The sequence below is a fragment of the Drosophila erecta genome, unplaced genomic scaffold (genome assembly GCF_003286155.1).
Source record: "Drosophila erecta strain 14021-0224.00,06,07 unplaced genomic scaffold, DereRS2 tig00000092-arrow-pilon, whole genome shotgun sequence".
NCBI classification, from domain to species: Eukaryota; Metazoa; Arthropoda; class Insecta; order Diptera; family Drosophilidae; genus Drosophila; species Drosophila erecta.
In genome coordinates, this window is record NW_020825207.1 from 10,587,361 (window position 1) to 10,601,196 (window position 13,836).

The window sequence follows — 13,836 nt, forward strand, 5'->3', positions numbered from 1 at the left end:
ATTTAATTCAAATTCAGTCGCATAAGCATACATACATAGCGTAATCCTAGAATATAATTTATGATTCAGCTTACAACTTTAATCGAGAATCGAGTGAGAATCAAAAGGAACGGGTTCGGGGACGGGGAGTATCTAGCTTCGTTATTAATCAAGACTTTTGCGTTCGATTGATGTGCTGCGCTTAGCTACGAGATACAGATTGCGAATACTTGATGCTGCTTACGCGGGGCTAATACAAGATTTAAAACTTAGGATCTAACCGATGAGCCGATCTGTTTAGGCGGTCTTTGATCTATAATTGCTTCACTTGCGGCGCTATACATTTAGAATTCTTTCTGTTTCTGCATTTCATCGGGTCGTTTGGGCTAGTTTTTGGAAAACTGTTGGAACACTTGGCCACTGAAATGCGTCTGGTTTGTCAGTTAGTCAGTTGCTAGATTTAAATTTAATTTTATAGTTATGGTATAGCTACCGGTATCGCTATGGCTAGGGCTTTAGCTATAGCTACTGTATATCGTTAACATTCTGCGCAAGGCGTTGTATTGCAGTTACACCGATCATTTTGAGTGATTTCGAATGTCACAACTATAGTTATTATACTTCGAGTAGTCGACTATGCTCTATGCTACGTTATCTAGTCTATATGCACTTGATTATTAGTTTAATTTAAAAATTAGCTACATGTCGTTGGGCCTACTGCTAGATGGATACATGTAAATATGTGTATAATTTAATTTAAATAAGCGTCTCTATACTGTCGCGTCACGTCGACCTGTCAGCAGTCAATCAAAGGGTTTTTGTGCTAAACAAGACCGGCTGTCCGTTCTGGTGGCCGTGGAAGCTCGACGGAAGCCTATGCGTCCACTGGGAAGAAGTCTTTCAGTAGCGTGGTGCGGCGCTTTTCAGCGATGTCCATTTGATTCTCGAGATCACCCAGGTCCGTTGTCTCGGCGCGCTCTATCTTCCACGACAAGTTCTCGATCTCGGCCTCCAGTTGTGCCTGCAAGGAATTATCATTTTATTGGGCAAGCAATTGAAGAATAGCCACGCTGCGACTCACCTGCTGGTACTCAAAGAGATTCTTCCGCGAACCGGCCTCCATGTAGTAGGCGTACGGATAGGTGTACTGCAGCGTGTATCGACACTTGGCCAGCAGTGCCGCCGCGTTGAAGAGGTATTGCCAGTCGATCCAGGTGCCGCTGCCGTTCATCACCTTCGAGTTGATCCGCTGGCGCAGCCGGTCGATCGTCTGCTGCTCGAGTTTCAGGGACTTGGAGTGGTTCTCCCAGCGCTCGTAGTAGTGTAGGTACTTCTTCAGCGCCTCGCGCGCCTGCACATGCACCGACTCGTTGGCAATGTTGGGGTTGTCCTTGTAGCGGGAGCACTCGTAGTACTCTGAGCCGTGCGTCTTCCAGTCGCCCAGGCACATCCAGCAGAAGTCGTGCTTGCAGTTGAAGCACTGCATGTGGTTGCAGCCGCCGTTCTTCTCGATGCAGATGTGACACTTGGGGCAGTCTTTGGTGTGGGCGCTGATGTAGTTGGCCGTTTCGCTGTCGTCGGCGCACTTGGTCAGCCACTTCTTGATCACCTGGCAGTCGGTGGGCGCGTGGTAGTCCATGCCGCACCGGAAGCAGAAGCCCGTGTGGCAAGCCTTGCAAATGGCACGTTTGGCGGAGATCTCCGATGATTGCACTATTATCTGGCAGTTGGGCCCGGGGCAGAAGCGCAGTTCCGGGTGTGATTTCACGTAATCCTTGAACGCAAATTGCTGGTACTTGTCCCGCATCACGGGTCGTGTGACCAGCGTCAGCACCAAGTCCTCGGGCACTCTAACATTGCACATCTGCGCCATGCAGCCGATCTGCGTGGAGATTCCCTGGAAGATCTGCGTCTCGAAGTATATGGTCCAGCAGTCCTTGCAAAACGAGTGCCCACACGCCAGGCTGTAGAACTTATCCCCCAGCTGCGAGCTGGCACAAACGGGGCACATCTGGCTGCGGTACTGTGGCGCCGCCGATGCTGTCGTCTTGTACCCGCTGCTCCCCAGTCGCAGCAGTTGGGCACTGGCCGCCGCCGCTGCTGCACTCGTCGAAGCCGTGTCCGTCACAGCCACCGAAGGCGGCTTGATTCGCGCCGTCACCAGCAGCGCATTGGCGTCCTGGCGGTACTTCTCCGCTACGGCCACATTGTTCCACTGGTGCTCCAGCAGCAGCACCTTGGCCAGCGAGGGTGTGATCTGCAGGATGGTGTTCAGCTTCTCCACGCGTTCATTCAGCAGCTTCTCGATGTCCTCGACGGTTAGGCACTCGTACTCAAAGTACTCCGGGTCGGCCCGTTTCGGATCTAGGCGCTCTACGTCGCAGTCCTCGCCTGAAGAAGAATAGCATATCAGTGAGGATATAAATCCAAAGTAGTAATACAAGTAATAAAATATGAATAGATTCTATAACTTCTGTAAAGCATAAACTCTTTATGCTTAAGCCCCTTTTTTGGTGATTTAAGATATCTGATTGCATTTAAAACCCACATTAGACTTTGCTTACTTAACGTAGTGCATAACAGAGCAAGGGTGGATTTCTAACGAACCTTGAGTTAGCGTTGCAGTTACGTACAAACAGGCACTTTAATCCCTTACTGTGCAAAACTGGTTCCGGAGTTACAGAGGCTATGGATTTTTTTTTTTTTTTTGTAAGTTAAGTAATGGTAGATTTAAGTAGATTGGGAATGACGGCTTTTCATACCTACGAAACGCTATTAGCATTATTTTAATCCGAAATTTATGGATCAGAAGAGATTACAGTGCATGTGGCTGGTAATCACGTTGGCATTTTGTTAGTCACATTGGCTAATTTAAGAAAACAACCGCACGACAAGGCTGCCATAGAAATGCTCGACGTTGCGATGTTACCGATATGAGGTATCCGATTGAAGGTTGAGTTAGGGGGCGTCTTGGCCAGGTCGTAACAATAAGGGACAGGTCAAGAAGCGGAGACCGAGTTGACGGAACAGCGGCACACAACAGAATGCAACTGCGTACTTGAGCACGCACCTGAGATGGTGTGCGTGTGGTGTGTGTTGTGTGTGTGCTTGTGCTTGTGTGGGTTGTGGAGCTACGAAGCGTGTGAGCAGAGTGGCGGGCAATAATGAAGCCAGCCACAAAACACAAGCCTCGCAATCAGTCCCAACTCGCAACTACCAATTGTACTTGCCCATGCACTGAGAGAAATCAAATCGAATGCAAATTCTTATATAAGATACCGTTTAAGTACAATTTTGATTTACATTTAAGGGTTTTTTTGACTAAAACATCAAGAATTCAAAGTTAATGTTTTACTCATTCTTCAACTATTTAATTGCTTTTGGAAATGTAATTATTTGATTTTTGAACTTTTCAAACAATACTTTTTAAAATCGGATCATACACTTTTTCTCGCCGTGCAGCTACGTGCGTGAGTGTTGGTTTCAAGTTCAATTCCATAATTTCAGCTCCATGGTCAGCGAAGAAGGGCGGAGATCGAATGGGGGGCGTGGGGCTTGGTCGTGGAACCCAAGGCGAATGTCAAGTGCTGAATGCAAATTCCCTGGTCTTGCGGGCCTCCTTCCAAAAAGGTGAATAACCAAAACCGAGTACCCGACATGTGTGTGTGTGTCGTGTGTGTGTGAGCTTCCTCACAGATACACTCGTACCCCTAATTTGGCCTCAGTTAAATCGATGGCTGATTGTTGTCAGGGGGAATTGCCCCTCTAGATCAGGCACTAGTTTCCACTCACCTGTGTTGTAGTAGTCGTAGTCGTCGTCGTACTCCCCGTCGTTGTCCGATTCCATATCCATTTCGATGTCCGAGTCCATTCCGGCGGATTGGCGCTTGAGATTTGGGCCTCAGATTCGGGATGTTTGGTTGGGAGTTCGAGTTTCTGGCGAGGACACTCTTCGCTTGCGTGTGTGTGTGTGTGTGCCTGTGATTATGTATGAGTGCGGGGTGTCTTCTCTCTTGCTCTTTTGTAACAGTTGTTGCAAGGGCGCTGGTGGTTGCTGTTGTTGTTTTCCCAGGAGGTGGATGAAGGACCAAGGAAGAGGGAGGGGTGGTGGATGCGGATAATGGAAAGTGGCCGATTTAGCGCGATGCAGTGCCACCGATTCTGGGTAGGGTGATGAACTTTGCGGGGTGGCTATTCTTCGGCGGGGGGCGGTCCCTTGTTTTATTTTCGTTTATCCACATGCATGTGTACACACACACACGAGCGCACTCTCGCTCTCACGCACACACACTCGCACAGCCGTTGCACTCAACTCAAGGTGTTTCTCCTATTTCGCCTGCAGTTTATTTTCATTTTTCGCTATTTATAGAACAATATTATGCACCACTGACAATGCACAAAATGCACTGACTTTCTGCGTTTTTATACGAGCACAGCTTTTGCAGAGAACATTTTGTTCTTTGTCTTGTCCGAACCTATCGGGGCCTATCGTTCTTCGATAGTTCGATGTTCCAAAAGTCTTCTTCTTGAAGTGCGACCATAAAGCAATCGAATTATATACCAAAAAGATACCAACAACTGAATTAATTTATGTTTTTATTTCTCTTTATAAACTTTTTTCTTCGCATGTTGAAGGGAAGCTATTATTATTCACAAAAGTGGGCCTTTTGCTTCAAAGGCCAATTTTTTTGAAAAGTACAATTTTTAAAAATCAAATATTATAAAAATACTGATAAAACTGACTCACGAATTGTGCCAAAAGCCCCTATCGATATATTTTAAGACCGGGGCTGTTAAGAAACAAACAGCTGTTCAGCTTTGGGCGCCTTACTTTGAATTTTGAATATGATCTAAATTAATTTTTGGTCGCCTTATCCCTTTACTTGCCCGACTTTACCGAGATGCATAAATACTCCATAAGAGGAGCAAGACTGGACAGAAAAGCATCTGGAACGAGTTTCATTTTCTTCTCATTTCCGTCTTTTTTAATTTTCTCGGCTTCTTCCAAAGCTCCGCTATCGCAGCCCACCAATAATGATTGGAAACCACATATACTTGCAAATAAAATGTCCGTTCTTAGCCTAAAGAAAAGAAAAAATTTGATCATCAGTCAAACTAGTCCGCGCACTTACGAGTTTCCAATGACAAGCGTCTTTTCCGGCTTCATTTCGCCAGACTTCATTAAATTGCCTAAAATTCGGGGATTTGGTTTGCCCAAAACGGTAGGCTTCCGTAGTACAATTATCTCGATGGCATTAGCTAAAGATCCAGCATCTGGGATCCTCTTTTTTCCAAATGGCTGGAATCCATCTATGCCAGTGGTAAGGAACAAGACTTTGGGACTTTGAAGATAGTTGCAGGCCACAAGCAACTCGTTCGCTTTCATGTTGTCGTCTCTGGCCACCAAAACAGCTCCTACATCCGGATCGAGAACTAAGGTCCTGACGAAATCGATTTTTTCCTGGTCATTTGGCTCTAGATCGTTCACCACGGAACAGAAGCCCGCCTCTTCCAGATCTTTGCGGATGCCGTCCCCACCCAATACGAGGACCTTTTTCTTGAACTTTCGGTCGCTAAGGTAGCTCGATACGGCACCCGATGAACTGAGGATGTCCTGCTCCTTGACATTGAAGCCCAGGCCCTTGGCCTTGTGAAACAGATCCTTGTTTGTGAGACAGCTCTCGTTGGTGGCTATGAGGCACCGCTTTCCCTTTGAAATGATGGCATTGAACGCCTCTACGGACCCCTCAATGAGGACATTCTCCTGCCACAGGACCCCATCCGTTCTGCATATAATGGTGTCGATCCCGGCCAGCCATTCGGCCACCTTCGCCTTCGGAAGCTTGTCCAGATGGCTTAGACTGCGCCTAAACATAATATAATTTTGGCTTAATTTAGAATGCGAAATATTAAAATTTTCAGTTATTTATGACATTATGTGCAAAGCTTGAAAGTTCCATATTTATCGTAAAAGAGGCAGAAGAATGCAGAACTTAATTTGGCAAAACTAAACTGATAATAAATTAGTTTTTATCCTAAAAAATCTTCTGCCACAAGATGTGGTCGAAAATGCCTCCCATAGTGAAAACGCAAAAGCGGCTACACGTTCTCCTAAGATTAGGATCATAGTATATAACCCCAAACGTGACTGAAGTGGTTCAGAATGCTGGGTAAATTCTTTGCACAGGTGAGTTTACTATTTTGGGGATCATGAGCTAGACAAATGGGCAACGCATTTGAGCTTTTGACGTAACAAAGGTCGAATCATAGATATTAAAGAATCGAGAGATACGGTTTTTAATAAGTTTTAGATTAAGGAAAAATGGTTATGTTAGTGGAGTAGCTTATACCGTTTCTCAGCCTGGTTACAAAACAGACAGAGCTGATTCTATGAAAGATACGACAATCCAGCCGAGATATGCCCAGAGGCCCATAAACCTAAATTTAGGCAACTTTGTCTGGAGCACCGTAATCCACCTCACACGGATTTTGGCAAGCTATAAAAGTCCGTACCGTATGGCAAGATCGGTGTAGTTGGTGATATTTCGTCAGCAGCACAGCAATTAGAGATGGGCTCCTCCCAGCAGCAGTTAGTGCTCCCGATCCTGCTGCTTCTGGCCTTGGCCGGAACAGCACTAAGTGGAGTACAGGAGGTGCACGACGTTTTGGAGTTGACAGGACGGGCGGCGAATAAGCTAAGGTTTTCCACGGATGTGGCTACCGACAAGTACACTCCACCGGAGGAGATGGATCCTCAGTTCTGGTATAATCTCGCCGACGAGGAGATCACCAAGAGGCTGCAACTACCACAGCCCAATTCCCAGAAGGCCAAGAACATCATTTTGTTCCTCGGAGATGGCATGCCACTCACCACCGTAGCAGCTGCTCGCATCTTGAAGGGACAACGCCAGGGGAAAACCGGTGAGGAGTCCTCCCTGAGCTTCGAGAAGTTCCCCTACACCGGATTGAGCAGGGTGAGTTGTGGTTGACTAACTCTCTGCTAAGCCAAGCAAACGAAACATTATCCTTGCAGACCTACTGCACCAACGCCCAAGTGCCCGACTCAGCCTGCACTGCCACCGCGTATTTGTGCGGCGTGAAAACCAACATCATTAATATCGGAGTAAGTGCAGCCGTGAACTTCAATAACTGCACCGCCAGCCAGGATCCGGCTAACCGTCTGACCTCCATCGCCGAGTGGGCCCAGAATGCCGGCAAGTCCACGGGTATTGTATCCACCACCACCCTGACCCACGCCAGTCCATCTGGAGCATATGCCAAGACGGCCAATCGCATGTGGGAGTGCGACACGGATGTGACCAGCTATGGAGTGGATGCCAGCACCTGCGTCGACATGGCCACCCAGCTGGTGACCCAGACGCCCGGCAAGAACTTCGAGGTCATGCTCGGCGGCGGAATGGGCAAGTTTCTTCCCAGTTCCATCGTTGATTCGCACGGAAACCCTGGTGAGCGATCCGACGGAGTGAACCTGCTTTCCCGATGGCAGGCACGCCACAATGGAGGCGTCTTGGTCACCAATCGCAATCAGCTGCTTCGTCTGAACGTTTCGGCAGTGTCCAGCATCATTGGTCTCTTCCAGTCCAGTTTAATGAACTTCCACTTGGAGGCTGATGATACCTACCAGCCCACCCTCTCCGAACTCACGGAGGTGACCATCAAAAAGCTCAGCCAGAACAAGAACGGCTACTTTGCGTTCATCGAAGGTGGGTTTTTCTCGAAATGATCTTCTCATGCAGCATATATAATCCGAAATATTTGTAGGTGGCCTCATTGACTATGGCAACCACTACACTAAAGCTGGCTATGCTTTGGATGAGGCCTTGGAGTTCGAGAAGGCCATTCAGTTGGCTCGTGACATGACGGACATCGAGGACACTTTGATTGTGGTGACCGCTGATCACGGACACGCCGTCAGCATAGCCGGTTATCCTGGCAGGGGAACACCCATCCTGGGCATCAATCAACATGACACCGACGTTAACGGAGTGAAGTACTCGGTGCTCAACTATGCGGCTGGACCCAATCAGTATCTGGATGAGAACGGCCAGCGCATTCCTCTGGACGGCATCCTTGGCTCGGACGATGCCATCACCCCCAGCTACATTCCCATGGAACAGGGCGTGCACTCCGGCGAGGACGTGGGCATATTCGCCTCCGGTCCGCAGAGTCACCTCTTCACCGGCATCATGCAGCAGAGCACCATTCCCCATCTGATGGCCTATGCGGCGTGCATTGGCAGCGGGAAGCAGGTGTGCGACAACTGAGGTGGAAATGTGGCAGATGTGGCACTAGGTGCACAGCCAAGGGCAGATTTGTTTTTTAAATCCTCAACTACTTGTTTCTATAATAAATATTTACCAAGCAATTTAATATATATATATTTGTTTAAGATGTTAGAATGAAAAAGGATTTTAAGCTATTGCCAATGAAAACATAGATACTTTACACCGCAGTTTACCCTTGAGATCGTTTTGGGTGTCGGTTAAAACATTAAAATATGGCGAATGTTGCCTAAGGCTTTTGAACTGGTAGCCAGTCAAGTCTGATGGCTGAATTACCCCTTATAATCATAAACCTTAAGTACGTAAACATTGCTTAAATATAAGCTGAGATCTTATGGAGCAATCAGTGGGCTATATAAATACGCCTACAAATAGACGGCACTTAAGATAAAATTTATCTAATATGGGTCCACATAGAGACGCTAGTAGAACGGTGGTAACAGCTAAATCTCTTGATGAAATCGGAACTATATCGAATGTTCCATGAACTGGTAACAAGGGGGGTTTTTTATTATTATATTGCTGGCTGTAGGCTGACTGGGTTCCGGGCTGTGGGATCTGGGATCTGGGATCTAGATTCAACAAATCTAGAACACCCATTTACTCCACGAGTTACGGATGTAAAACTGCAAGCGTATGAACAACAATTAAGTCACGCGACTCAATTAGGCGCAGGAGACTTGAATAACGGCCAATATCTTTACGACCGCAAACGTGACCGAACTATTTCAGATAGCTGGAACAATCATTTGCGCAGGTGATCCCAGCACTTTAGTAATAAGCTTTTGATGGCAGCGGTTTTATAGAGGAATAGTAATGCAAGTTGCAGCTGATCTTCCTAGAAGTCGGGAGTACCAACAGAGATAAGTTAGGAATAAACCTAATTTTAGGTTACCCTTGTTTTGAATGCAATAATCCGGGCAGTGCATATAAGACCTGGAAACTAGCCAGGTGCGGTGTAGTTAGTTCGGTATCACTGCAGTTGTAAGATGCATTCCTCCCAGAGGCAGTGGCTTCATCCGATCCTTCTGTTCCTGCTGGCCTCTGTTGGAACCGCACTCAGCAGAGTCCAGGAGGTGCACAATGTGCTGGAGCTGACGGGCCAGAAGGCCAACCAGCTGAGGTTCGGCACGGACATAGCCACCGGCAAATATACTCCGCCGGAGGAGATGGATCCTCAGTTCTGGTATAAGCTCGCCGACGAGGAGATCGCCAGAAGGCTTCTGCTACCGCAGCCCAACTCCATCAAGGCCAAAAACGTGATCATGTTCCTTGGCGATGGCATGCCACTCAGCACGGTCACAGCTGCTCGCATCCTGAAAGGGCAACGCCAAAACAAAACCGGAGAGGAGTCCTCCCTGAGCTTCGAGAAGTTCCCCTATTCCGGACTGAGCAGAGTGAGTCTTTGTAACTTTTATCAGTAACTTTTATCTTTATCATGGTGAAGTTCAAAGCGTGTGCCTGGACCATAAAATCCACATAAATAAAGTAAATAAGAATACTATCTTCACAGACCTACTGCGCCAACGCCCAAGTGCCCGACTCAGCCTGCACTGCCACCGCGTATTTGTGCGGCGTGAAAACCAACATCATTAATATCGGAGTAAGTGCAGCAGTAAACTTTAACAACTGCACCGCCAGCCAGGATCCCGCCAACCGCCTGACCTCCATTGCGGAATGGTCCCAGAATGCCGGCAAGTCCACGGGATTTGTGACCACCACCACACTGACCCATGCCAGTCCATCTGGAGCGTATGCCAAGACGGCCAATCGCATGTGGCAGAGCGACACGGATGTGACCAGCTATGGAGTGGATGCCAGCACCTGCGTCGACATGGCCACCCAGCTGGTGACCCAGACGCCCGGCAAGAACTTCGAGGTCATGTTCGGCGGCGGAATGGGCAAGTTTCTTCCCAAAACCATGAAGGATAGTCACGGGAAGGCGGGAGAGCGATCCGATGGGGTGAATCTGCTCTCCCGGTGGCAGGGGCTCCACGATAAAGGTGTCTTGGTCACCAATCGCAAGCAGCTGCTCAACCTAGACGTTTCGACTGCCTCCAGCATAATTGGTACCTTCCAATCGGGCTTGATGGACTTTCACATGGACGCTGATCCCACCTATCAGCCCACTCTCTCGGAACTCACCGAGGTGGCTATCAAGAAGCTCAGCCATAATAAAAACGGATACTTTGTGTTCATAGAGGGTAGGTTCTTCCTTACAAATACATAGCTCTGGAATATATTACTACCAGTTGGAATGCCTTTTAGGTGGTCTCATCGACTATGGCAACCACTACACCCAGCCGGGCTACGCCTTGGATGAGGCCTTGGAGTTCGAGAAAGCCATTCAGCTGGCGCGTGACATGACCAACATCAGTGAGACGTTGATTGTGGTGACCGCTGATCACGGACACGCCGTCAGCATAGCCGGATATCCTGGCAGGGGAACACCCATCCTGGGCATCAATCAACATGACACCGACATCAACGGAGTGAAGTACTCGGTGCTCAACTACGCGGCTGGACCCAATCAGTATCTGGATGAGAACGGCCAGCGCATTCCTCTGGACGATATCCTGGGCCCCGACGACGCCATAGCACCCAGCTACATCGCCAAGGAGATCGGAGTGCACTCTGGGGAGGATGTGGGCATTTGGGCGTCTGGTCCGCAGAGTCACCTCTTCACCGGAGTGATGCAGCAGAGCACCATTCCCCACCTGATGGCATATGCTTCATGTGTTGGTAGTGGAAAGCAGGTGTGCGACAACTCGCAGCGAAAAGCCTGAAAGCATGGGTATAATTCCATAAATAAGGGAGATTTTATGTGGTCCTAAGCACCGAATGTCCCTTCTTGAGTATTAAACATCTCACATTTGAATAAACCTTGTACTAATACTAACAATACTCTTAAGCTTGTTCTCTTACCCAAGAGTTATCTGGATCTTTTCGGTAATCTTTATGTCTTATAGCAATCAAAATTATGGGCCTAAACTCATGTAGCCCCATTAGCTCACCTTGAGTGTGGGATAGGGTCAGTTCGCGTGGTTCCAACTTTTGGTGCCGTGCCCACTTCTGGAAGTCACGGGTGTCTGCTCGCAGTCCATTGGTCTGGAATTTTGGGTGGTAGCAGGTCTATTGACTCAAAGGCCCGTAAAGTACTCATAAACGCTAATGACCAAAAGACCAGGTAAATATGAAACCCTCAGTGAGATTTTACGGGCGCTCTTTCACTGCTGGATTATGCCTTGAGATATGGAGACATGGCTAACTAGTTAAGAGCGATTGCCAAGGGTTAATAAGTAGCCGTTTTCAAGAGCGTGGCAGTAGTGCAATCGGTTGCGCTGGACCAAACTCTTCCTTACGAATATGAATACTTACGCAGGCAGTATCCTGGTGCTGGGCGCCCTGGTGGCCAGCTCCTTGGCTGCTTCCATAGACAGTGAGCGCTGCAGTTGGATGCCGACGCCGAGAGATTTCTCACAGAATTCCATTTCCAGTGCCCGAGATCCATAATCAGTTCCAGCTGTTAGGAGCATCGGTGAGCGCAGCCAAAACCCGCGAATCAAACCTCATCGACCCCAACGCCATGGCCAAGGGAAAGCTCGGACCAGAGGAGGAGAAGAGCGCCCAGTTCTGGTACGATCTTGCCTACGAGGAGATCGCCAAGCGGCTGGAACAGCCGCAATTGGACAAGAGGAGGGCCAAGAATGTAATCCTGTTCCTGGGCGACGGCATGTCCCTGTCCACGGTGGCAGCCGCCCGCATCCACAAGGGTCAGCTGAAGGGCAATACCGGCGAGGAGGACTCCCTGAGCTTCGAGAGGTTCCCTTACACCGGTCTGAGCAGGGTGAGTGCTATGCTCGGGACCTGGTTGTGGCAGGGTTAACTTCTTGCATCTATCTTCTCCCTAGACCTACTGCTCCAATGCCCAGGTGCCCGACTCCGCCTGCACAGCCACCGCTTACTTGTGCGGCGTGAAGACGAATATCGTGGCTTTGGGAGTGACGGCGGCCGTGAGCTTCAACAACTGCAGTGGCAGCGAGGATCCGGCCAACCAGGTGGACTCCATCGCAGCCTGGGCTCAGGCAGCCGGAAAGGCGACGGGAATCGTGACCACCACCACGCTGACCCATGCCAGTCCATCGGGTGCCTATGCCAAGACCACCAATCGCTTCTTCGAGAGCGACACGGATATTCTGACCTATGGCGAGGGAAAGAATGATCCGGCCACCTGTACGGACATTGCCACCCAACTGATCACCCAGGCTCCTGGCAAGAACTTCGACGTGATGCTGGGCGGTGGCATTGGCAAGTTCCTGCCCAACACTATTACGGATCCGTTCAACAAGAAGGGCGAGCGTTCCGACGGTGTAAATCTGCTGTCCCGCTGGCAGGGACTGCATCCCGGCGGTGTTTTGGCCTACAATCGCAACCAGCTGCTGAAAGTGAATGCCTCGAGGATCACCAACCTGATTGGCACCTTCCGCTCGGGAGTGATGAGCTTCAATAAGAAGGCCGATCCCAAGGAGGAGCCCACACTGGCGGAAATGACGCGCAAGGCCATCGAGATGGTCAGCAAGCGCGATGATGGCTACTTCCTGTTCGTCGAGGGCGGACTCATCGATTATGGCAACCACTACAACTCCCCAACCTATTCCCTCTCAGAGACGCTTCAGTTCGAGCAGGCGGTTCAGGAGGCTCTGGATATAACCGACCCCGAGGAGACCCTGATTGTAGTCACCTCCGATCATGCTCATCCACTGACCATCTCTGGCTATCCTGGCAGGGGTACCCCCATCCTGGGACTCAACCAGGATTACACCGACGCGAATGGAGTTAAGTACGCCACTCTGAACTATGCAGTGGGAACCAATCAGTATCTGGATGAGCATGGCCAGCGCATCGATCTCACCGATCAAATTGGCGCGGAAGGTATGTGACTGTATTCTACTTTTGGGCGCCCCCATAAGTGATGAGCAAACCAATCTGCTTTCTTTCCAGACTTCATCCACCCCAGCTACATCCACGGCACCGTTGGCGTCCATGCTGGCGATGATGTGGGCATCTTTGCCACTGGTCCGCAGAGTCATCTCTTCACCGGCGTGATGCAGCAGAGCACCATTCCGCATCTGATGGCCTATGCCTCCTGCATCGGCAAGGGTCCCACTCTCTGTGACAATTAGGGCTGGGATTGTAGGGAATACAAAATATAGAGTATTTGGCAAGCACCCTCCTCGCACTTTGATTTGTCCCGGGGAAGCATTTTTCTCTTCGGAGAAATCAGTAGTCACATTGGCCCGACTTCCGTAATTAATTTCATGAGTCTGCCGAATTGACTTCAATTTAAAACGCATCAGCGTGCCTGAGCCAGGCAGACACTCGCAGATGCAGATCCAGATGCAGATACAGATACAAACAACGATTTAGATAGATTCGTTGAGCGATCGCATCGATTTGTTGCCAGTGGATGGCTGTCACTTGTTGGGGGGGAATAAATATGAATTCGCTGAATGTCAGGTTCAAGCATTGGCATTGCCGGCACTTGTGGATACGT

General features: G+C 49.1%; 5 protein-coding genes across 5 annotated transcripts; 3 read left to right on the top strand and 2 right to left on the bottom strand.

Annotated features, from left to right (window-relative positions):
* Positions 1-118: 118 nt before the first annotated feature.
* LOC6548084 (potential E3 ubiquitin-protein ligase ariadne-2) lies at positions 119-4,523 on the bottom strand. Its single transcript, XM_001975139.3, has 3 exons — positions 3,772-4,523; positions 1,061-2,370; positions 119-1,000 (listed from the first exon to the last, which is right to left on the bottom strand). Exons 1-3 carry the CDS (start codon positions 3,848-3,850, stop codon positions 854-856), a joined length of 1,536 nt encoding a protein of 511 aa, XP_001975175.1. The 5' UTR covers positions 3,851-4,523; the 3' UTR covers positions 119-853.
* Positions 4,524-4,570: 47 nt separating this feature from the next.
* Positions 4,571-5,924, bottom strand: LOC6548083 (pyridoxal phosphate phosphatase). The gene is made up of 2 exons (XM_001975138.3): positions 5,112-5,924; positions 4,571-5,060 (listed from the first exon to the last, which is right to left on the bottom strand). Exons 1-2 carry the CDS (start codon positions 5,852-5,854, stop codon positions 4,859-4,861), a joined length of 945 nt encoding a protein of 314 aa, XP_001975174.1. The 5' UTR covers positions 5,855-5,924; the 3' UTR covers positions 4,571-4,858.
* Positions 5,925-6,507: 583 nt separating this feature from the next.
* Positions 6,508-8,281, top strand: LOC6548082 (membrane-bound alkaline phosphatase). The gene is made up of 3 exons (XM_001975137.3): positions 6,508-6,953; positions 7,013-7,703; positions 7,762-8,281. Exons 1-3 carry the CDS (start codon positions 6,549-6,551, stop codon positions 8,262-8,264), a joined length of 1,599 nt encoding a protein of 532 aa, XP_001975173.1. The 5' UTR covers positions 6,508-6,548; the 3' UTR covers positions 8,265-8,281.
* Positions 8,282-9,259: 978 nt separating this feature from the next.
* LOC6548081 (membrane-bound alkaline phosphatase) lies at positions 9,260-11,185 on the top strand. The gene is made up of 3 exons (XM_001975136.3): positions 9,260-9,679; positions 9,796-10,486; positions 10,551-11,185. The coding sequence occupies exons 1-3, from the start codon at positions 9,272-9,274 to the stop codon at positions 11,066-11,068; spliced, it is 1,617 nt and encodes a 538-aa protein (XP_001975172.1). The 5' UTR covers positions 9,260-9,271; the 3' UTR covers positions 11,069-11,185.
* A 457-nt stretch (positions 11,186-11,642) lies between these two features.
* Positions 11,643-13,465, top strand: LOC6548080 (membrane-bound alkaline phosphatase). Its single transcript, XM_001975135.2, has 4 exons — positions 11,643-11,721; positions 11,780-12,129; positions 12,194-13,214; positions 13,284-13,465. Exons 1-4 carry the CDS (start codon positions 11,649-11,651, stop codon positions 13,463-13,465), a joined length of 1,626 nt encoding a protein of 541 aa, XP_001975171.1. The 5' UTR covers positions 11,643-11,648.
* Positions 13,466-13,836: the final 371 nt, after the last annotated feature.